Below are 23,278 nucleotides of genomic sequence, written 5' to 3'. Positions count from 1 at the left end.
TCACTCCTGTAGCTCCTAAAAATAAGGATATATTTTGTATATAATCACAATGACTTACCACACTTAGGAAAGTTAATAAGGTCCCGGTACCATATGATATCTAGTCCATATTTGAATTGCCATAATCGTTCCCTGGATCCGTTACCAGTTGCCGTGGACCAAACACCCAAAGGCACTTGGTGCCTTAATGCAACGGCCATTTACTTACCTCACGGTTCTTTGGGTTTGCTCTGTAGGCTGGGCACGGTGGCAGCTGGGTTCTCTCGTGTAGCTGTGGTCAGCGACAGGTCACCCGGGCCCTTCTGTTCCTGGAGGTCGCCCATTGGGGCAACAGGGCCAAGCGTCTCTCCTCACCCAGAAGGCTCGCCCGAGATTTCCCAGGTGCTGAGTGTTTAGCCTATGGGCCAGGCTGCTGCATTATCACGACACCCTTCCGGGGCTTCTATCCCTGGTTTGCCATTAACTTCACCTTTTCTTCATTACCTCCATTATCTACCATGGCAACACCTTGACTCTGGAAAATAGTTCCGGCTTCCTGATAGGGCATTTTCAGGCAACCTGGGCTTCTAGCTGGTTTTCTTGCCTTTGCCTGCTGGTGCGCTTTTGGGCAAGTGCTCCTGGCCTTAGGCCACGCAGCCACAGGAGGCAGTGTGCCTAAGGACAGAAGCCAACCCCGCCCAAGCTTCTGAGTGTGGCCAAAGTCCCAGCCTGTGGGCTATTACGACTACCTACTTGTCCTTAATTCGTGGGGCTCAGACTATTAGGGTAACTGAAACCACCCCCTTTAATCCTTAGTTCTGTTCTGCCCAGCCTGGCTTCCTGATTTTTCTCTCCTCTCTCCCCACCTGCCCCTACCCCTGAATGGCGATACTTCCAGTGGGTAGCAACCTCTACTATACAGTGAGCAAAGGGAAAATAGCAGAGGAAGTTTTGGTGGATTCCAATGAGGGCTATTAGTCAATATCTGAATCTTTATGTTGGAAAACAGATGAGTTTACAGCCCTGATATGTCCACAGGTCATGACTTGTGCTGTAACGCAGGGTGGTTTTGGGATGTGAGCTCAGGACTCTGAGTCATAGACCAGAGCCCCATTTCTGCCTCCCATCCTTCCCTCTTCATAGACCCCTGAGCACATTCTTCAACCTCTCTGCCCCTTTATAGATCATTTCCTTGGCGTGAAAGAGAGATAACAATTGTTTGGGAGACTAAAAGAGGACAATTGAGAACGCCCTTCATAAATCAAAACACTGTATAAGCCTAATGGATCATTTTTCAAAATTGTGGTGAGGGCACAACATGAGAACCGCCTTCTTAAATTTTCAAGTGCACGGTACAGCAGATCTCTAGGACTTACTCATCTTGCGTAACTGAAACTCTTTACTTCTTGCAAAACTGCCCATTTGCCCTTCCCCCAGCTCCTGGCAATCACTGTTCTACCCTGTGCTTCTGCGAGTTTGACTATTTTAGAGTCCTCATATAAGTAGAATCATGCCGTTATCTCTCCTTCTGTGATTGGCTTATTTCACTTAGCAAATGTCCTCTAGACTCATCCATGTGTTTGGATGGGGCAGGACTTCCTTCTTTTTTGTGGCTGAACAATATTCCAGGGTGTGTGTGCATCATATACATACATACATATACAGACACACGCACATATACTGCATTTTCTTTATCCAGTCATCTGTCGGTGGACACTTAGGTCGTTTCCACGTCTTGGCTATTGTGAACAGGGCTGCCACGAACATGGAGGTGCAGATCTCATGAACCCCTGAGACAGAGAGAGTTGGGAAAAACCGGACTTGGAGAAGCACTGTGTCTGAAGCCGTGAACAAAAGGAGAGACTCCACCAGCTGAATGATGGAGGGGAGGCTCAACTTTGGGAGCACTCGAGGCAACTACCCAAACAAGACCCGCTCCGGGCTCGTGATCTGGGTGGGGGATCCGGGTGGGGGCGAATATCGCCTGTGGCTACGGTTAGAAAGCCCACACCTTCCTTCAAATGTGCTTGTTTTGCTCAATCTTAAAATAATAATAGCGAACATTTATTAGGACTTATAAGCCAGCCGCTCTTCTAAAGACACCCATTAACTCATGTATTTCTTATGAAAGCCATACGGTAGGAGCGGTTGTTTTGTTTCGGGAAGCAAATTCATGCTCAGAGACGGAGTTTGCCTTTGCCAGTAATTTATTTCACACAGGTTTACTGCGGGAATTTCAGAAGCCAATAGCACACAGCATAATGTCTCTTAATAAGCCAATAAAGAAATAACATACTCCAAACCACCAACAGATTAATCACACCATTGTTCCAGCCAAGGGGAGACGAAAGGAATAAAGTTCAAATTTCAGTTGCGCTGTTCCCTTATCCGACTTGGTAGCAGAGCCGGCGGGGGTGGGGGGGTGGGGGTGGGGGCTGGGGGGTAACCCAGAGCTGGCGTCCAGCCCCCCGTTGCTAGAGCGCGTTGCTAGGGATCGAGGCCCCGGTGGTGACAGCGAGAAGCAGGAGCTAATGCCCCAAGGTCTTTGGAGAGCTTTCTAGATCTAGAAGTGAGGCCTGGCCCAGACCGAGCCCCAGCGGGGCCCCTCCGGGGCTGAGGTCCTGAGCGCTTCCCAACTGCCCGCGGAGGAGGTGACAAGGTGGGTGACAAGGTGACGCCAGCCCTGTCTCAGCTGACGTCCCTCTTCTAGCAAAACAGCTTCACTCAGAAAAACAACTCCATTTTTGTCATAAACAAGGGGCTCTGCAATCGTATCAGACTTATACACACCGGCTGCTTTATCCCCGTCGTAGAGACAAGAAAACCCAGGGGCCTCACCCAAAGTCACAGCTGGGACGCGGCAGGGCGGGGAGAGAAATCCGGATTTATCACTCTATTCACCAGGAACATGTCTGTAACTAACTAAAAAATAACTTCGAAAACCTAAACAACAAACACCTAAGTGCCAAAGGATTTCTCTTATTAATGCAAACTTTTACACTACTAAAAGCCCCAGTTTATTTATAAAAGCAGGGCCCTCTAGGAAAACTTTTCTTAATAAAGCTTGTGATGAAGAGCAGCCGTAAAAATACTTGCCCGCAAAAATAATTCTATGTATCATTAAATCTGAAAATTAAAAAAAAATCATTTATGGCTCGGCAACCACGGATCCGTCTCAGGAGAGTCGTATTCAGCATTGAATTATGAGTCTCTCATTACCAGCGCTACTTGGTGGGGCATTCCATTCTAGCCATACTTCAAAGCAGCTAAAATTAGAGAATTAGCATAAAGCCAGGGCCTAAAGGGCCATTTGGAGCCCAGGGTTTATTACTTTTATTCATTCAATAGCAAACATTTAATGAGGACCTGCTCTTTGCCAGGGGTATCTCTAGATGCTTGAGAATAAATAAAAATAAAACTCATCTCTGCCCTCAAGGGACTCAGAGTCTTTTGGTTGCGCCAGAGATAAAGACCCGCCGTCGGTCGTACTACTGGAGAAGAGAGGCCAAAGGGCCAGGGAGCTGGAAGGTCGGAATGGTCTCGGGGAGTTCTGGTAGGTGGGCAGGGCAGGGCTGCGCAGCTCAGTGTTCAAGGACACGGAGAAATTGAGGCTTGGGGAGGTTCGGAATCTCCCAAGGGGATGGAAGTCACAGGTTCAAGACTCAGACCTGGAAGCCGGCATGGGAAGCCCAGCGCGGACGGATCTCTAATATCACGGGCCACCGACTCATTGTCACGTGACACACGGTTCTGAGGCGCTCCAATCTGGTCCTCTAATATCAGCTGCGCGAATGATTGGATTCTGACGATTATGGATGAGTTGGCCATTGATTACGATGGCTTCAAAGTGACTTGTAGAGCAAAGGTTCTCAAAGTGTGGTCCCTGGACCAGCAGCGACAACCTCATCTGAGAACCCTTTGGGAGTGCAAGTTCCCGAGCCCGGCCCAGACTTACTGCATCGGGAGCACTGGGTGCTGAGCCCAGCCACCTGTGTGCTCTAACAAGCCTTCCAGGTGATGCTGGTGGAACTGGTTTGTGAACCACCGTCTTTGACGGTTGGAAAAGTCAACTTTCACATTCGTTTGCCTCTTGATCAGCCGTCCACCTGTTGTAAATATGTTTCATGCATGTGATTGGCAGTGGGGACTAGATTCCTGCAACTTCGTGTCTTGGCCGGTGACTCGAAAACATTGTATCACGTGGCAGCTTATTAGAAATGCAGACTCTCAGGCTTGCCCCAGACGGCCCCAGTCATTTTCTGCACGTTAACGAATGCCCAGGTGATTCATAGGCACGTTCAAGTTTATGTCAATACGTAAAGAAAGTCCTTGGCATTTCGGTTCAATTTTTTTTGAAAGACATTTATTTTTTCATTTCTTTAAGTAATCTCCACCCAATATGGGGCTCGAACTCACGACCCCAAGATCAAGAGTCACATGCTTTGCTGACTGAGGCAGTGAGGCCCCCCCACCCCCACCCCAAGAAAACCCATTTATATGGTGCCTGCTGCATTGTTCTAAGCACCAGGAATAAAACATGAATAAGATTAAACAGATTAAAAACGAAACCGAAACAAATCATACTGTGTGAGGATTGCAGTGAAGCATTAACACCACACCAGGAGCTCAGAAGAGGAGTTGTTAGCTCTGGAGAAGGGTTGGAGGGCCAATCACAGAGGGCTGTCTGGGGAGGTGACCTCTGCGGTGTGATTTGAAAAACAAATAGGACTTCATTAGTTGGACAAAGCAGAGAAAGCACTTCAAGATGGAGAGTTATTTTCCTTGAAAAAAAGGTCACTTAAAATTATAGTTACAAATTCAAGAAGTATTTGTCAAAAAAATCCATTATTATACTTCTAATCTGCCCTTATTCTTGTGTTTCCCCAGGCACCTGTGACCTCCGCTCTGCCTTCTGTTCTATATTCTCAAAGGCAGATAAAGATGTCTTCCCGAATTTACTTTTTCCATTATGCTATGTTATTTAAGACACATTCACGTGTGATTTAGTGATATTTTTACATGATTAAATGTTATAATTATAATGTCTTGTTTCATATCCATTTGCCCTTAACAGTATAAATATTGTGTAATAGAAAAATAATTCTAAAATATAGAGTCATCTTTCACTCATAACAACGTGAATAGGGGACATATACAGCTTTGGTTTCAAGAATAAAATTTTTTTCTTTTCAAACTGCAATTTACTCCCAGGAATGTAATTCTTATTTAATGAACCTGAAAATAAATGGTAGTTTCACCCCACCACACAGCAGAGAATGCAATTTACGTACATTGTTCTATTTCCCTGATCCCATCAACTGTGTGGTTATGGAAGGGATCGACTTAATAGCAATAAACCATGGCTTGGTTGGTCTTGTGCCTACCTCGTAATGCAGGGCTTTTCTTTGCTGTTAATGTCCCACCCAGTTTCTCCTGGGAGTTCGTGATGGTACCTCACATGCGTTGACGAACAGTTCTGCCCAGAACGTGTAACATCCGCCATGTTCTTCTGCTTCGGTTCATCCCCTTTGTGATCTGCTCCCTGTGTCGTGGCCAAAGGTGTTCCCTCCAAAGAGTCCCAAGTAAACCAGAGGCAGAATGTGTATAACTTATAAGTGATACCAATCACCATCCCCAACCTGTCCACACTTTGCCATCTGAGCCCCAACATATGCTGCTTGTCCCCCAGGATCTGAGCAGCGATTTGATGTTGAGGAAATGGTCTACATCTATGGAGAAAAGTAAAAGTAGATTTCTACCTGACATCATATGAAAAGGTGAATTTCAAATGGATTAAAGACCTAAATATGAATGGTGAACCATAAAGTAAATAGAAGAGGATGGAAAAATACATTTCCCATTAGGGACTGAGGAAGGACTTTTAAACAGAACCCTTAAGACACACATCATACGATTAAAGAATCGTATTGGTTACTTCCATACGAAGGCTTTCTGTTTTTGAAAGGAAGCTATGGACTAAGATTACAAATGATGGATTGGGAAAAGGTATTTGCAGTGTCCCAAACCAACGAGGGCCTCATACATAAATACATAAAAAATCTGGAAATCAACATAGAAAAATCGAAAACTTAATTGCAAATTGGGCAAAAGACACGAAAAGGCAATTAGAGGAAAAGGAACCCGAATGGTCAACAACCATACGAAGAGGAGCTCAAACCCTTTATCAATCAGTGAATGCAAATTAAAACAACAAAGAAATATTAATCCATCAAATAGGCAACGTCAGAAGGCTGGATAATGCACACTGTTGGGACGTCAACCGATGCCCTGTGGGAGTGTAGACAGGTGCCACCATCTTGGTCATATTGAGTATACCTTGTGATCCAGTGTGTGTGTGTGTGTGTGTGTGTGCCTTGTTGCTCCCTTCTCAGAAATCCAGGGAGTACTAAAGGAGGACTTCAGTAAAGTCTGATTCAACAGTATAGCTTTGGGAAATAAAGGGAGAAAAAGAAGGATCACAGAATCTAGAAAGAAACGGGCCCTGTTCTGGATTCATCTCTGCTGGAACCCACATGGAGGAAGCAACATCCTTTCAGGGTACTCTGACCAGGAGTTCCGAGTGGGGGTCATGGTGGAGAGTTGAACTGGAATGATTGGGCTCCACTCCCAGCTGAAAAACATAGGAGCAAGGAGTCTGAGTCAACTCATTTCCCTTCTCATAAATACTTGAGAAAGGCATGGTTATACTGGTTAAAGTTCAGCATCTTTAATAATTCATCTGCCGGTTGAATTATATGATCTAACCTGATCTTGAAGTCATAACTTGACTCTAAAATGAGCGCGATGAAAAAAGGCATATTGCCACAGAAAGCTTACCTATGGACTGAGCACTAATAAAATTCTGACCTGCACAGGTCAGTACATCATAATTATTGGCGTTTGCAGCCCCAGAGCAACTTGGCATATGAACAGGGAAATATGTCTTGAGGATGGTCCTGGGCCAGGGCCGAGAAGACCGAGGGCTGCGGGTCCTGAAAGACTTTCAAGTCTGTATTTCAAGTGTCTACACTTTTCTTCTGTCCAGAGGAATATGTGATCTGTTGAGTTTGTAGCTGAGGGAAGAGCCTTAGAGGGCATGGCAGACAGAACCTAAGGCGGTCCCTCATGATTTCTGCCTCCTAGTGTTCATGCCCCGTGCAGCCCTCTCCTCCTGAGTGTGGGCAGAATCTGTGACATGCTTCTAAGCAACAGAATGTGGCAACAGTGAAGTAATGTTGGAGATGTAGTTAGGGTCCCAACTCAGTTATTTTTTTTTTAATTTTAATGTTTGTTTTCAAGAGACAGAGTACAAGCTGAGGAGGGGCAGAGAGAGAGAGGGAGACACAGAAACTGAAGCAGGCTCCAGGCTCTGAGCTGTCAGCACAGAGCCCGATGCAGGGCTTGAACTCACAGACCGTGAGATCATGACCTGAGCGGAAGTCGGACGCTCAACCGACTAAGCCACCCAAGTGCCCCAGTTAATTTTTTGTTTTAAAGATTTTATTTTAGTTTTATTTTTTAACGTTTAGTTTTGAGAGAAAGAGAGTGAGCAATCAGGGGAGAGGCAGAGAGAGAGGGAGACAGAGGATCCGAAGTAGGCTCCGTGCTGTCAACACAGAGCCCAACGTGGGGCTCAAACTCATGAACTGTGAGATCATGACCTGAGCTGAAGTCGGATGCTTAACCGACTGAGCCACCCAGGTGCCCCTTAAAAATTTTATTTTTAAGTAATCCCTACACCCAACATGGCACTCGAACCCACAACCCTGAGACCAAGAGTTGCATGCCCCGCCAACTGAGATAGCCAGGCACCCCCTAACTCAGTTGATTTTGAGATAATCAAAAGAGACATTATCCTGAGTTGGCCTGACTTAATCAGGTGAAAACTCATAAAAGAGGGGCTGGACCCTCCCTGAGGTCAGAGTTTCTCCTTGTGGGCTTGATAAAATAAGCAGCCATGTTGGAGATGCCCTGTAGGAAGGAACTGTGGGCAGCCTCTATGACCCAAGGGCAGCCTCCAGCCTCCAGCAGTAAAACACCAGGTCTACTTGCCAGCCCTATAGCTGAAAGAAATTGAATTATTTTAACAATCTGAATGAGCTTGGAAGCAGATTCACCCCCAGCTGAGTCTTCAGATGAGAATGCAACCCAGCCCAAACTTTGCAAACTTGTGAGACCCTGAGCAGATGACCCAGGTACGCTGTTCCCAGACTCCTGACCTCCAGAAACTGTGAGATAATAAATGTACCATTAAGTTTGTATTAACTTGTTACACAGCAATACAAAACTATTATGGAGGGGTGAGATGGGGAGTGTGGGGAAAGATAAAGAGAGGAAAGAAAGGGGAGGAAATAATGTATAGTGGAGATTAAATTTAAATTGGCTTTGGGGTGCCTGAGTGGCTCAGTCGGTTGGGTGACTTTGGCTCAGGTCATGATCTCACAGCTCATGAGTTCAAGCCCCCTACTGGGCTCTGTGCTGACAGCTCGGAGCCTGGAGCCTGCTTCAGATTCTGTGTCTCCCTCTCTCTCTGGCCCTCCCCTGCTCACGATCTGCCTCTCTGTCTCAAAAATAAACATTGAAAAAAATTTAAATTGGCTTTCATCAAGCTCTGAGTGTGCATCTTCCTTTATTCCTTACCCTATGTATATTTTCGACTGCAGAACGTTTTGGGTCACATCTGAGTGGACTTGGGTGCAGGCTTGGAACCCAACCAAGAAACAACTTGGGCCCAAGAACTGGTAGAAAGATGAGGAAAAGCAGAGGAAAGTTCCAGCTGTGGGCTAAGGGCTAGTGTGGAGTCAGACTATGCTGGGAAGGACATGTTTTAGGGAACAGATTGCTTCTGCTGGCTATTAGGTCAATATTTGCCACCACACTTCCCACACCCCTGTGCATTTGTCAATCATTCACGAACTAATTTGCCCTCAAAATTCTACAGCAGATTTTCAGATCTTGGGGAAGAAATAGTTATTCGTGCAAATCACACATCATCATCTAAGGCACCCAAAGGCTAAGAACAAGTGTGTGTGTGTGTGTGTGTGCACGCGTGCACGCGTGCGCACATTATTCAGGGAGTACTCGGTTATCTTTTGACCTAGGACTTACCTGGAGCTGAGGGAAAGATTTGAGTAAGTCAGAACTTGTGGTCTAATGAGGGAGAGTATTTGCTACTGTCTCTATCGCATATACCATTAGAGTTTTGTTTTTAATGTTTATTTTTGAGAGAGAGCATGAGCAGGGCAGGGGCAGAGAGAGAGGGAGACACAGAATCTGAAACAGGCTCCAGGCTCTGAGCTGTCAGCACAGAGCCCGACACGGGGCTCAAACCCACGAACCACAAGATCATGACCTGAGCCAAAGTCGGACGCTCAACTGACTGAGCCACCCAGGGGCCCTGCATATACCATTGAAATATCTTTAGCAGGGCCTGTGTGCAATGGGTGTCGTGTACTAACTGATCAGAATTGGCTCCTTCATTCCAAATCTAGACAAAGTCCTGACTTAGATATAGTCCCTTTCTCAGCAGCCTATCAAATTCCCTCTTAGAACTTACTGCAGTCTGTCAGTTTTGTGTTTATTTTTTTCTCTTCTTTGCCTGCTGGCCCACTAGACTTGCACATGTCAGTAGGCACAGGTGGGTTTTACATTTTAAGTTAATTAAATTATATTAACTTAAAGATTCAGTTGCTTAGTCATCTGGCCACAGTGGAAATACACAAGGGCCACATATGGCCATTTGCTACCATATTGTGCATCACAGATTTAGCAAATGTCCATGATTGTAGGAAATTCGATCGGACCATGCCAAACGCTGCCCACCCAGCTATTTTCACCAGTGGCTTCAGACCCTTTAAACATTTGTATATAGGGGCACCTGGGTGGCTCGGTCGGTAGGCGTCCGACTTCATTCGGGTCACGATCTCGCGGTTCGTGAGTTTGAGCCCCCGTCGGGCTCTGTGCTGACAGCTCAGAGCCTGGAGCCTGCTTCGGATTCTGTGTCTCCCTCCCTCTCTGCTCCTCCCCCACTCACACTCTCTCTCTCAAAAATAAGTAAACAGTAAAAAAAATTTTTTAAACATTTGTATATAGGCAGTTCTCATTCTGCATGGGTCTGATATGCACGAATTTCAGTTTACCATGGCTTAGCTAGACATCAGTCCCCCCACAACCTGGTTTAAATGTCAGTTACCATGGCATGTTAACTGTGAATCATTGCACAAAGTACATACTTTTGTTATTAGCTTCTTCAATCCCAAAATCACTATATACATCATATTACATCTTTCAAAGCCTGTTGGTGATTGATCACTAAGTCGATGCTCTTCAGCTCATGTGCAGACAGCAAAGCATGTAGTTGTGCTATGCCCCTTTCCCCTTGCTTGATGAAGCCACATAACATTTTATAAACATGGATGACTGAATGAGGGAACTGGCCAAAGATGCAAAGTGCAGCAAAGAAGCAGCAAGCGATTATGCTGGAAGTGAAATGAAAATCCAATGTAAATGGAGCGACAGAGGAAGTAGCTGACTATGGGAATACGAACACTGCCTTCACTCGAGACTGGCCTGAGGAATGCAGCGAAGGCGAATTTATTGCCATGAGCAAGGACGGTGGTTGTGACGAAAAGGGCGAAGCTGTCCCGGAGGATGTGACGCTGGAAAAGAAACCCACTTACATTAAAGGAACTCTGGGAGCCATTTCACAGCATCGAAAGCACGAACGATAAAATATGGGAAGCCGATCCAAATTTAAAAGGAGTAGGACAATTTGTGAAAGCATAGAAAAGACGCTCACTCCATGTTAGAAGTTGAATGATGAATAAAAGACAAGCACTGTTCAAACGATCCTTTATAAGGCTTTACAAAAAAGGCCCACTTGAATTCTCAAGGTTTCCAATGTTTTAAATTACCGTGTACTAAATAAATAGCAGTTTTACCATATTTTCCATGTCTCTATTATTTATAATTGACAGCAAGATAGTAATGTTTGGACAAAAATATTTTATAGGTCATGGAACAATTGTAGTTTTTTTTCTCATTGGCTCTTTTTCTTTCTTTCTTTTTTTTTTAAGCAGGACTCACAGCCAGCCGGGAGCCCAAGGTGGGGCCTGAACTCACAACCCCAAGATCAAGACCTGAGCCAAGATCAAGAGTCAGATGCTCAACTGACTGAGCCACCGGGAGCCCATCTCGTTGACTCTTAAGATCACTTTGTACATTTCGGTCTTGTTGGTCATCTTTCCAGCCCTGCACCGCCATGCGAGGTGAGGATTGCCTGCCATGCTGACCCTCTAGGAGCCCCTCCTTTCTTGAGGGATGACAAGTGATCACTCATTCTAGAATGGGTGTTCCAGCTTTGGCAAGGACCAAGGAAGCTGTTAATAGTAATTTGAATGAGTGGACTCATCTTGCCTCTTTAAGTGGGTGACAGAAAGGAGCCATGGATTGTTTAGTGAAAGGGCAAACGTGCAAAGGGTACTCATCAGAATGAAGACAGGAGAAACGTTACTTGCTCAGAGGTTAACAAGAGGGCTCAGCTTCCCGAATCCCACGTATCTTCACTGTCAGAGCTAATTCTGCCTAAAGTTGTGCGTGATGATGCCACAAACGGAATTCTGTTCCAGACTGTAGAGTGGAAAATGAGAACGAACACGTAGAATGGAAAACAAAACCCAAACAGACCCACAAACAACTCAATGCTTTGAAGTTAATGCGTAACAGAAAACTGAGGTGCAATGGTAAGTATAGAGGAAAGATTGGAGACAGTTCAGCTGAAGGCAGCAGGTTAATTTCAAGCTGAATGGCGACATGAGCTACGTGGGGTAATCGGTTATCTGCTTCTCTCAGTGACCCAGGATTTAATTCACTCCATTATTTGGTGCGGCGGAAACATTTGATAAAGACATGTATAGGCTTTGAAACTAAAAAGTGAGAGGGGTAGGCCAGGAACAGGTGACATAACTAAAAAGTATCCAACTTAGTGATGTTCAAGTTCTTATGAATAAAAATTCAGTTCAAAAGCTTAGGTTCCGACTCTGATCTTTCAAAAGCAGAGAAGCTACATCCGCAATATAGCCTTAAAGGAAGACTTGGGATGTTATATACAGGACGTTTTATCATAGTTTTTGGACGGCCACAGGGGAAACCAGCAATGGAATCTGTAAAGCCAAACTGAAAACTACTCTTCCACACCACCCCCCCCAACACACACAACTACTCAAACACCGCCCACTTCTATGTACCCCTCCACCTCCCAAAATAGGTTAGAAAGAAACAATGTATTATGTTTGTATTTTGATCCCTATGAAGATTTCTAAGCGTTTGGAAAAGAAAATCACCGAGCATGCACGATTTGCTCATTTTTCAGTTTAAAAATCCGTTAACACAATTACGAATGGGAAACCAGACAGCGGGCGTCTCCTATTGCCAAACCAAGAGTAATCCAGGAGAAATAAACTAGAGTGACCTCCTCAGTAGCTTAGAAGTATCATTCAGAGAATAACCGGCATTTGGAAATATATGAAAAAGGAATATAAACAAATGAAGACTGTCTTTCCTAAGACAAATCATCATGGAAGATGAAATTCAGAGCAAATTCAGGCCCAATCCACTTACTTAAAACATGCTGGAGCTTTCAGGTAGAAGGGCGAATGGAGTCAGATCAACTCTGAGTCAAAATTAAACTCATAGACCCACCCAGTAATACTAACATCAGTATGTATAAACCCAAAAGAAGACGCCCCAAATCGTTGACCAGGACTGTCTTTGGGGTTTGGGTTTGAAGGAATTTTCCCCTTCTTCGTTACTTCTGTAGTATTTACTCGATAACATTAAGAAATTCTTGATTTTTAAAAGTGTGAAAATGGGGGCGCCTGGGTGGCTCAGTTGGTTAAGCGATCGACTCTTGATCTGGGCTCAGGTCGTGATCTTGCGGTTCGTGAGATAGAGCCCCGCGTCGGGCTCGCTCTCTCTCTCTCTCTCTTTCAAAATAAATCCGCACACGTTAAAAAACACGAAAGTGTGAAAGTGGCATTGCGGTTCTGTTGATAAGTTCTCGTCTATAGGAAGTTCTTACTAAATGAATTGGTGTGTGAGAAGTACATATTGATTCATTATGTGGTCGTGTCTACTTTTGTATATGTTTCAAAGTTTTATCATAAAAATGATAGGCGATACACTTGGAAAACCAGGCTGGGGACTAAACACAAAGGACCTCGAGTCCAAGGAAGTTGTATTCCCAAGTTCAGTGGCCTCGCAACTCGTGTCAGTGCCACCCTACCTGCGACAAGATTTTTGCATACATGCACCAGGCATATGCTTATTAATTGATTTATTTATTTAAAATGATGTACATATACCACCGTACTATTACGCCATTATAAAACATACACAAACATAAAAAATGCTAGATAAAAAGAAACACAAGGATCATTCTAACATGTTCTTCCTACACTCTAGTGGACCTGGACCCCACTTAGGAGCCCCATGTGTAGTGAACAGGCGGGGGGGCTTGAGGTTTTCTACGTACTAAGGAGGTTGTCTATAAGAAACAGAAACGTACTGGAGCACCCATAGGTCATGGGAGGTGGTTTGGAAGGACCCAGAGCTGTTTTACTGAGGCCTCGCAAAGAACTAGAATGGACTGGGAAGCTGTTCTAACTGGATAGGATTTGAACGAGGATGGCTATTTCCTTGGACACTTCTTTTATACACACGCAACGCACATACCACATCCTGCATACACAGGCAGGAGACGATATGCATATAAAGCAAACATCCCCCATACATTATCTTGGGCAATATATTTAACGTACTGACCATGATGATAAGATCTGAACAGGAAATATATACCCTGCCAGGTATGCCCGCATTGCGGCAAAACCTTTACACACACGATTTTACTTCCAAGTCATGACAATCCTGGGGAAATCGATTTTCATTTTACCGTAAGCAAGTTGAGACTCAGAAAAAAACCGATCAACTTTCCCAAGATGAAAGGGATAGGAAATGGCAGAGTCCAAATTTAAATCAGGAAGTTTCTGACCCCAGGCCCCGCGTCCTTAACTATTACACCATATTGCCTCCGTCGGGAATTAACAATAGTGTCCAAACCATAAGATCGTTGTGATGATTGAGTAATATATGTGATATGTTTAGCACATTGTCTGACATACAACACACATCCTATTCATGTTAGTATTTTAGTACACAGAATATTTACCAAAAATTGCCACAGTAAACACCATTAATATTTATCAATATCAAACACCAATATTTATAATTATAAGAAAATAATGTTGTATTATTTAAACATTATTTATAATAACACACATCTAAACTCCTTTTGTTTGCTACCATCTATAAATATGTGTGACTTTTGTTACTGAGTCTCTATGGAACCACTGACAAGAGACTGGGATGCCTCCTGCCCGGTAGGCTACAGAAATGAAGTATTTGCACCTGCCATACTCCTGTCATATTTTAAGGAGCCATCTACATAAACAGGAGTATGTATAGCTTAAGCACTAAATGACCCATGAAGTACATATGTACATATCAATTTTCTTTGACAACTGCGTTTCGCATCCTTTTGCTGTGACCCAGAGATACATTTTTAGACAGAGGACAGTTCGGAACTCCTTTGCATTCCACCAGTTTTGCCCACAGTGGTCAAAAAATTTACCACTTGTCTTTCCGCACCCCCGCCCCCCGCCCCAGCTTTCATATTTCAATCTACCAATCCAAATTAGAACATTCGCTAAATGCTTTATTTATTCATCCTGGCTTCCATATTAGAGGAGCCATCTCTCCCTGATTTTTCTGGAACACTCCAGATTTGAAACTGTCCCAGTGGTAGGCTGGAATTTCAAATTTGGTTGGAAGCATCGGCCCCTATAGAGGTGACGCACGAAGTTCTATGCCTTGACTCACATTACTGGATCTGCACTTAACTATGATGATCACTGAATGTTGCTTTTTGTAATTTTGCAAATACTTCACTAAATGTTCTGTCGCTCTTAATGGAATTCTACGTCTCACGGTTGAGTTGGGGTGGGGAGGAAGATGATGTCTTTGGTTTATATATTTTGACATTTAATCAAAGGAGATCTCTCTTTTCATCAAACATTTTAATTTTGACATTATTCCTTTCATTTTACGTAATTAGATAATCTCTAACTCTAGACATTTTACCTAGGAACCTGCCCATCATTACTTCTGTTCTTTTGGGGAAATATTTTAATTATAGAAACATCATGAAGAGCATTTGTATTGACACAATAGAATCCGCCCCCACCCCATTTCTAGCCCAAATGGCATAAGCGAAAATCAAATTTCATGTAGGATTCTTGGAAGAAAGCATCAGATAACCAAACACTATGAGCAAAAAATTAATTTATTATATATATTCTCTAATAATTCATAATAGCTTCTCAGATTTTAAATGTCTTTCTGCTATTTCCAATGCTTAAAAATCATAATTTTAAAACATAAGTACTGATTTATATACATTGTGATCTTTCTCTCTCCCTCTTTCTTTCTACCTCTCTTTCTTTCTCTCTCTCTCTTTCTTTCTTTCTCTCTCTCTTTTTAACTTCTATGTATGAATGATATGGTCTCCAAGTATCTGCTTGGAAGGAAAGGGGAGAGGATTCATTGTTCTGCTCTAACACGGTTTTGCTGAGAGTTTAAAATTTCACATCATATACCTGGAGTTTCAACTATACGAAAAATAGCCAAATGTCATCACTTTCTTGTATATTTCTTTTACGTATATATATGTATAATATAAACAGAATACATCTGATTAGTACATTTCAACATTTCATCAATGTGACTTTTATCTCCTATTTTATATAAAATAACAAAATATACAGAGAGAAGAAAGGAGACATCTGTTCATCGTACACATAAAGTAAATAAAAGTTCATGTATGGCTTTGCAAAGGTAGATTATGATGTGACTTTCATATTTTATTTATTTAAAAGCATCTTGAGAGAACGTGTTAGTGTGCTTACGAGGGCGGCCATGGTGGTTGAATGTCGCGCCGAGAGTCCAACGTTAGGATCCCCAGTGGTCTTTCCAGTGGCTGCCTCTGCAGCTTTCAGGAGACAAATGTAGTTTATGACCACTTCATTGATCTTCGCTACGATTTCCTGCCGCTGCGTTTCTGAGTTCACGACTTTAACTAATCGCATGCAAGCTTCCGTTAGGCAACAGAGCACTTGAAAGCTGGAGGTCATAGCTAGAAGCATCTCCTCTGGGCTTTTCTCGGCCATAGCCATTTTCCTACAGGCACTTCCCAACTGTCTGGACTCGATGGATAACAGTTGCTTGTACTGAGAAAGCGTAAGGTCATATGCCTCAGGGCGTGACTCCTCTCTCTTTCCCTTCGTGGCCCTGACGAGGCAGAGCAGCTCATTGGCATCATTTTGGGCTGCGAGGAACCCATCAGGCATTGCATATGTGCTCTCTTTTAGGGCATTTATTCTTGCAATCCGGGCATCAAAGGCCAGGTTGCTGAAGTCCGCATCATCCGGGCCACTCAGATCTTCCGCCCAGACCTTCAGCACTGAACCTCTGGTCAGCTCCCCTCCTTGCTTCTGAATGCCAACAGCCAGGGGTGGGCTGATTGGTTCTGGCATGGCTTGAGTCATCTGTGGTCGGAAGAGGCAAGAGACCCGGCGGGTGGCCTCTCGCTCCTCTTCATCCTCATCACCGTCTTCCTCCTGCCCTCGGTTCAGGAAGCAGTAGCTGAAAGGTCCCCGGCATCTCCAGTTGCTGCCTTCCAGCTTGCGCAAGGGTAATGTCCTATACAGCTTTGAGTCTTTGTGAGCCACCGGGGACCTTCTGTGAACTTTTCCCTCAGAGCTAAAGAACATCGAGCTTTGGGAAAAACTTTTGGTGAGCTTCTTCCCCAGGGGGAGTTCTGCTCGCCTTTCCGAACTGGCCTCCTGTGCTTCTGTGATACCTGGACACTTTAAGCTGACCGCACCCTTGGTTCTCTCCTGGAAGGTCTCCAAACCTACAGATCCCGAGAGGATACTGCTGCTACGTCTCAGAGCCCTCTGGCTGGGGGATGTTCCGAGGCTCCCCCCTCTCAGATCCAGTGGCCGCCAGTTCACAGCCTCTCCGTATGCCAGATTTGCTTGGGAGAAATCATTAGGGTCTTGATTTGGAATTGGCACCTTTGATTCCGAGTGAATGTTGGATGGTAGCAGGATGGGATCAGCTTCAGGATGTTGAGACCAAGCTGAAGGCATGCCTCCTCGTCTCTCCTTCCCAGGCTCTGTCAAAGCTACACTAGGGGTAGCAGAAAAACAGAGAGAATCATTAAGCATCTCATGGGTGGTCATTTTCACTGAACCTCTATGTGATGGTTGTCATTTCCCAAGGATGTATTCTAGAAGGGCTACAATTCGTCAGGATCACCCTCCTTTTCAAGGACCGCCTCCTGAGCTCTCCTAAGATTTCCATTTCAGTACATTTCAAGAAATACTAGGAATCTGCTATTTCCGAAACGACTCATTTATTTGGAATTGTCTAGCCATCACAATCATTTTCAGAAACAATGGCATTTCATGACTTCCTTGTCCCCAGTATTTACCTATCAGTGCTTAGACGCATAATTAGAAAACACACATCCTAGACCTCCTAGACCTCCACTATTCCAACATATTTATGACATACAAGTTCATTTCAAGGGAGTTAGGTTAATCCTGGTATTAGTTACCTTTTTTTTAAAAGTGGTCTAATTTAATTAATATGCACTAAATAAGGTCAACTTTTCAAGAGGACCCCAGGGGTTGGCCTGGTACGGGGTTTGAAGCAGAGACCCTGGGCGAGTTGCTTAACTTTTCTCAAAAAAGTGGTCATGTGAAGAACACATTTCCGTCTCACAGAATTTTTGTGAGAAGAGGTAAGTTTGGTGAAAGTTCTTTGTAAACCACAAAAGATTAAACAGTGTGCTTAAAGGCCATTCAAAGACGGGTTTCCCAAGGCAGGTGACGCCAGTGGCGGGTGTCGTGAAAGCAGATAATCTTAAAAGGGGGGGAATGAAAGCGAACCAATGTAAGATCTCACTACCACCTACTGACCTAATACGGAAGAGATATTACTGATATACTCTGATATTTGAGAGTATGAAAGAACATGTTTTTGCCACGTGATGGCTGGCCAAGTGGATCGGTGAGAGGACTATGTCCCCACCAAGTTACAGCATGGTGTAGATGGACACAGAAGGTGACTGTGTTCTTGTTTCTCCCTGTGCCTATATCTTATTATTTCGCAGAAAACAAGGCAACTCATCACGCGTACCCCGAAAGACTTCCTGACACCAAAGTGTGCCAGATACTTCAGAATATGTCTTTAAGAGAGTCTTACAGAGGAGGGAGGGATCTGTTAAGTATTGCTGAAAGGAAAACGGTCTTCCCAAGCCCCTTTCATCTCCCTGCAACCCCGCTCTATTATCCTTCCTTGCCTCTCAATAACGAAAGGGCAAAAGTAGAAATGTGAGGTGTTGAGAAGGAAATCAACCGTTTGTGACTCTACGTAATACTGTCTTGCAACTAGAGACACCGCTGAGCATCGAGCGCGGCTGAAAATCTACATTTAGGATTTAGAAAAAAAAATGATCGCTCCCTTCAGAGTTTGAAAGCAAGCACGGAGCAAGGTTCTAAAGAGCAAATGCCATTTCCACTGCTGTTCCAGATCTAGAAACTTCAGTATTGACTAAACACTGGGGGATCCATGAGGGACACTTAACCCGGCCATAGCTCTGCAACCTTTCAAAAACAATTCTAACTTTGACTTTTTGTCCAAACTTTATATTTTTAGGTTTGTTGTAAATCTGGTTTACAGGCTTCGGGCGTGCAGTGCAAAGCGCTAAATCCATCATTGCTGTACCTGTGGTTTCCTTAATCTTGGGGAGCCGATGACATCCATCTCTCAAAGTGCCAAACAGGGGTTCCGCATTAATAGCTGTGTGCAGAGCGGGCACTGTCATCCGCGGACACATCCCTTCTGCCTGTGGGTGCAATTCCTTGAAGGTGGCGCCATGGTTGGGAAGCCCAGCGGCTCTCTCCTCCGCAGGAACATAACCCATGCCTTTCCCCGCAGTCTCGGGAATCAGGTGCTTCCCCATGGAGGGGCAGAGGGGGGACTCCACAGGTGTGGGACAGGTGCTGCTGCTACTGCCTGTGCCACAGCCTGCGTCCACCGAAGAGCCTTGAGAGCTCTGTAGAGAAAAATGGCACTCGCTTGGTAATGATGACATCCGTTTGGCCAGGTGGTAGTCACAAAGGCGGGCCACGCTCTCCTCCGCCTCAGGAAGCTTGGAAGGATGGTCACAGGTAGACGGGTCAGTATCCCCTGGGTCGTCTAAGTCTTTGGCTGAAGATACACAGGTCACGTCCGTTAAGAAGTGGTCCCGCTGGCCAAGTCCTGAAACCTCACCGGCTTCTCCATCAGGAGCCCCTTCATCCTTCTCTTCTGCCTCCCTCGTCCCCAGACCGGAAGCTCTTGGAAATGTTATCCCGGCTGCCGCTTCCAATCCACTTTTCTCAGCCACTGCCCCCTCGGTGGCCACGTACCATCTTTGGCTGTCCTTGCGAAAGGCAGTTCTTTCCAGGTTAAAAGTGCTTAGGTGTTGTTGACTGTCCCTTGAAGACACAGTACCAAATTTACCTTTGGCGTCCTCCTCTGCCTCAGCTGTTTTGGTCCCCTGCTGTTTCTTCCCTGGCATGTTCCCACTAGGGGGTGCCTTCCCCTCCCCGTCGGCCAGCTTGCTTTTCCTTTTGCTGGTGCACGAGTACACCACTGACCCCATGTGCAGTTTGCTGAAATAGTCAGTGACCGACTTGGTCTCCATGGTTTCGGGCTCCATCTCCATGGGGTCTGGGTGAAGTATCTGCTTGGAAGGCACAACTTTGGGCGGGAGGTCGGTCACCGGACGGGCGGCCAGGGCGTGCGAGGACTTGGGAGGCAAGCCCCCAGCGGGGGTTTTGGAGGTGGGGAACTCTGTCTGCTCTTCTGCAAGGGGGTGGTAGCCTTCGTGAGCGGCCAAGAACATGCGGGAGAGGCTTTCTGACTGCTTCTGTGCTGTGGCCAGTTCAGAGCTCTCAGTCATTTCGGAAGAGTTAGTCTCATTGCCCGAGTCTGACGAAGACTCGGGACTATAAGCCCGCAAGATGGCTACACCTGCATGCCGTGAAAAACAAGAACCGATTAATGGAGGCGTCAGAGGCACTAGGAGACACGTAAGAAAATGGGACTCATTGTTATTAAAAAAAAAAAAAACACACCAGAAACCAAAAACCAAAAACCAAGTTTCTCCCTTTTCAGTAAGGACTCTGAGTTTATTGCACAATTGTTCCAGAAATGGGGGGGGGGGGGGGGGAATGTGCTACATATTAAAAAAAAGTAACAAAGGAAACCACATACATGAAAACCCCACGATGGTAGTTTCTGCCCACTTATGAAATGGGACATGTGTGAAATGGACAACAGCACATAACAGGACTCCAAGGGTAAATGGCTTGAGAGGATGAAATGCAGGGTTATCAGTGAATAAATGTAACAATCGTGAAAGAACCTGAATTGTCACTGGTCTGCTGTTCCTCTGACACGGACAGAGCTTCTAGAGCTTCGAGCGTGGAAACCACGGTGTTACCCAGGCCCTTCTCACACTTCCCCTCGGCGCTGGTGGGCACAGCGTCAATGAGGGACACAGGGATCTCGTCATTTTGCAGACTCCTGCCTGGCTCCTTGTCCTCGAGGAAGGCGGCGGCCTGGCTCTGAGAGTCCTCCTCGTCTGAACTATCTCTGAAGCCAGGTGGGGGCGCGGCGATGGCCATGTTCAAGGAACGCAACAGGAAGTCATCCTCGTTGTCATCCCCTTCTGGAGGGGGCAGGGACGTGAGGTCAATGATGTCATCACTGGACCCAGACAGGTTGAGGATGGCCGGCTGGCTCATCGCCCCTACCACGAGGTCCTCCTCACAGCTCACCTCGTCCTCATCCTCCGCGTCATCGGTGTTCTCTGCGTAACAGATGTCGTGCAGGAGGGGTTCCTCTATCCCCTCGGCGGCCTCAAAGTGTTTCACGTCACCTATGTTTGCATAAACAGAATTTGCCACAAACTGGATGCTCTCCGCATCCGGGGCGAGATCCAGGCCCTTCATATCGTTGGCACCGCTGATGTAGAGATTCCTCTGCTTCTCCAGCAGTTCTGGGCTCTCCTCCAATAGTCTTTCGTAGCCAAGAGTCGGGGGATTCCTACCGTCATCCAAGGCAAGATCTCCGAAAATAAAGGACACTTTAGCTCCTCTCGGAGACTCCTGTGCTTTCTTCAGAGCGTCTGGTCCTGAGAGGGTCAACAGGGACCGCTGAGTGAGACTTCTGTAGTCTGCCTCACACGGAGCATCTCCCGGCTGGGTCAGTGGCTGGTTGAGTTCATCTGGGTTATAGGTGTTGTCTAGATACAGGTGCCGGTGGTCTTTGGGACACAAGGCGCCATCCGTAATATCAACCGTTTTCTGTTTTGAATCTATATATGTTATCTGGGCTTCTTGTTCCCCTTCGCCAATAAAGGTGGTCATCTGGGGTATACAGTTCCAATCTGGGCCAAGGAGGTTATGCTTTCCTTTATTTTCAGTTCCTAAAGAGAAAGAATCAGGCAAAGACACGTTACTGTGAGACCTGATTTCTTAATTTAATGGCTTGTAGCATCAGTTTTGTAAATACCGTTATTCAGCTTCCCAGATATGGTACCCGTCAATTTAGGCGTCAGGTGTAAGGATTTCTTGGTCATGAGAACCGACATTACCAAAATTGATCGCGTGTGAGACACAACTGCTATTTGATCAAACAGAATACCATCCAAGAATAGGGAGCTACAGCTTAATCCCACGTGACTCTCGGTTCTATTATTAGAAGACCTCATTTATGTCTGTGAATGTGAACATATAACGTGTCTTTAAAAATCCATAAAGGCGATAGTCTAATAGGCTGTTATTCCAGAAAATAGATTCTCCTTTTCGTTGTAAAGTGAGATCTAACGTTGCCCACTTTGTAGAGGAAGATGTTGGACTTTTTCCTTATCGAGTTAAGAGAAAGTCAAGGAGCCTGAGACTTCTGCCACACATTTTAGGAAATATTGTAATGATGATGTAATAATGTTATAATAAAAATGATCTAATATACACATAAAAATATAACGTAATCATATTGTAATGATAGCATAAAACCTCTATCTTGAGACTTTTTATATCCTAGTGGGTGTTAATATATTCACGTATAAACGTCAGCATGGATGCCTGTATGTGTGTGCGCGCATGCATGCATGTACGATGCGTAAGTTGGGACGTCACAGGTAATGCACTCCTTTCTATTTTTTTTAAGGAGATTTTTAAAAAATGTTTATTTCTTTACTTTGAGAGAGACAGAGAGCTCGAGCAGGGGAGGGACTGAGAGAGAGGGAGACAGAGAATCCCAAGCAGGCTCCGTGCTGCTAGTGCATAGCCCAACGCGGGGCTCAATCTCATGAACCATGACATCACGACCTGCTCTGAAACCAAGAGTAGGATGCTTAACCGACTGAGCCACCCAGGCACCCTGCCTCTCTGCTATTTGTAGACATAGTTAATAGTTTGGCTGATTTCAATTTTTATTTGGAGCATGAGAACTCCTGAAGATTTGTTGGAAGTTCCCGTGAATGAAAATTGCAAAACCCTAATTTAAAAATCATGGTTTTGTTTGTTCCTCAGGGGTCTCCCAATAGGGAATTTTGATGTGGAGAGTTTGCTCTGAAATTTAATAAGGAAATTTAATGAGGAAGTGTTAGGGCCACATAATCTCCCATTAGTACCCTCAAATCGCCCCCTGGCCCAAGTTTGGATGATACTGACATCGAATGTACAAGGCATATGGGAAAAAAAATCAGTTTTACTGGAGACGTTTTCACTCCCTTCGCCCCCCAGTTATACACAATAAACTCAATGCTGAATGTTGTTCCAAGTCATTTGCTAAATGCATTTATTTTCATGAATAGCAAGAAAGATATACTTTTGAAGGCACTGAGCTACACAAGAGCCCTATTTACATGTTACCTTATAATAAATATTCCTATGGGGGTTCAGCATTGTTTTATGAACGATTTCGATTAGGACTGTGTGTAGGGGGTGTATGTGTGTGTGGACGCACACGCTCGTGTATGTCGGGAACATAAATTGCTGGGAGAGGGATAGTAGTTTAGCGAAGCTGTGACAGGGCTCTAGGTTTAAACTTGTGGTTGGCAAAA

At 45.0% G+C, this 23,278-nt stretch overlaps 1 protein-coding gene across 4 annotated transcripts in view; it reads right to left on the bottom strand.

Moving 5' to 3' along the window:
• Positions 1–13,297: 13,297 nt before the first annotated feature.
• The window catches only part of FRMPD4 (FERM and PDZ domain containing 4), a 540,986-nt gene continuing 531,005 nt past the window's right edge, over positions 13,298–23,278 (bottom strand). For 3 of the 4 annotated variants that reach the window (XM_043570799.1, XM_043570798.1, XM_043570800.1), the window contains 3 exons: positions 20,573–21,637; positions 18,886–20,178; positions 13,298–17,278 (listed from right to left, as the gene is read on the bottom strand). In XM_043570799.1, the coding sequence (XP_043426734.1) occupies positions 15,954–17,278; positions 18,886–20,178; positions 20,573–21,637 (3,683 nt within the window). In that variant the 3' untranslated portion in view covers positions 13,298–15,953. Of the gene's footprint in view, positions 17,284–18,885; positions 20,179–20,572; positions 21,638–23,278 lie in introns of all 4 variants that reach the window. The other variant, XM_043570801.1, reaches the window with a different exon arrangement.

This window comes from Prionailurus bengalensis, chromosome X (assembly GCF_016509475.1).
Source record: "Prionailurus bengalensis isolate Pbe53 chromosome X, Fcat_Pben_1.1_paternal_pri, whole genome shotgun sequence".
In the NCBI taxonomy this organism is placed as follows: domain Eukaryota; kingdom Metazoa; phylum Chordata; class Mammalia; order Carnivora; family Felidae; genus Prionailurus; species Prionailurus bengalensis.
The sequence above is the reverse complement of the archived record's forward strand: the minus strand, read 5'-3'. Positions and strand labels throughout refer to the sequence as shown.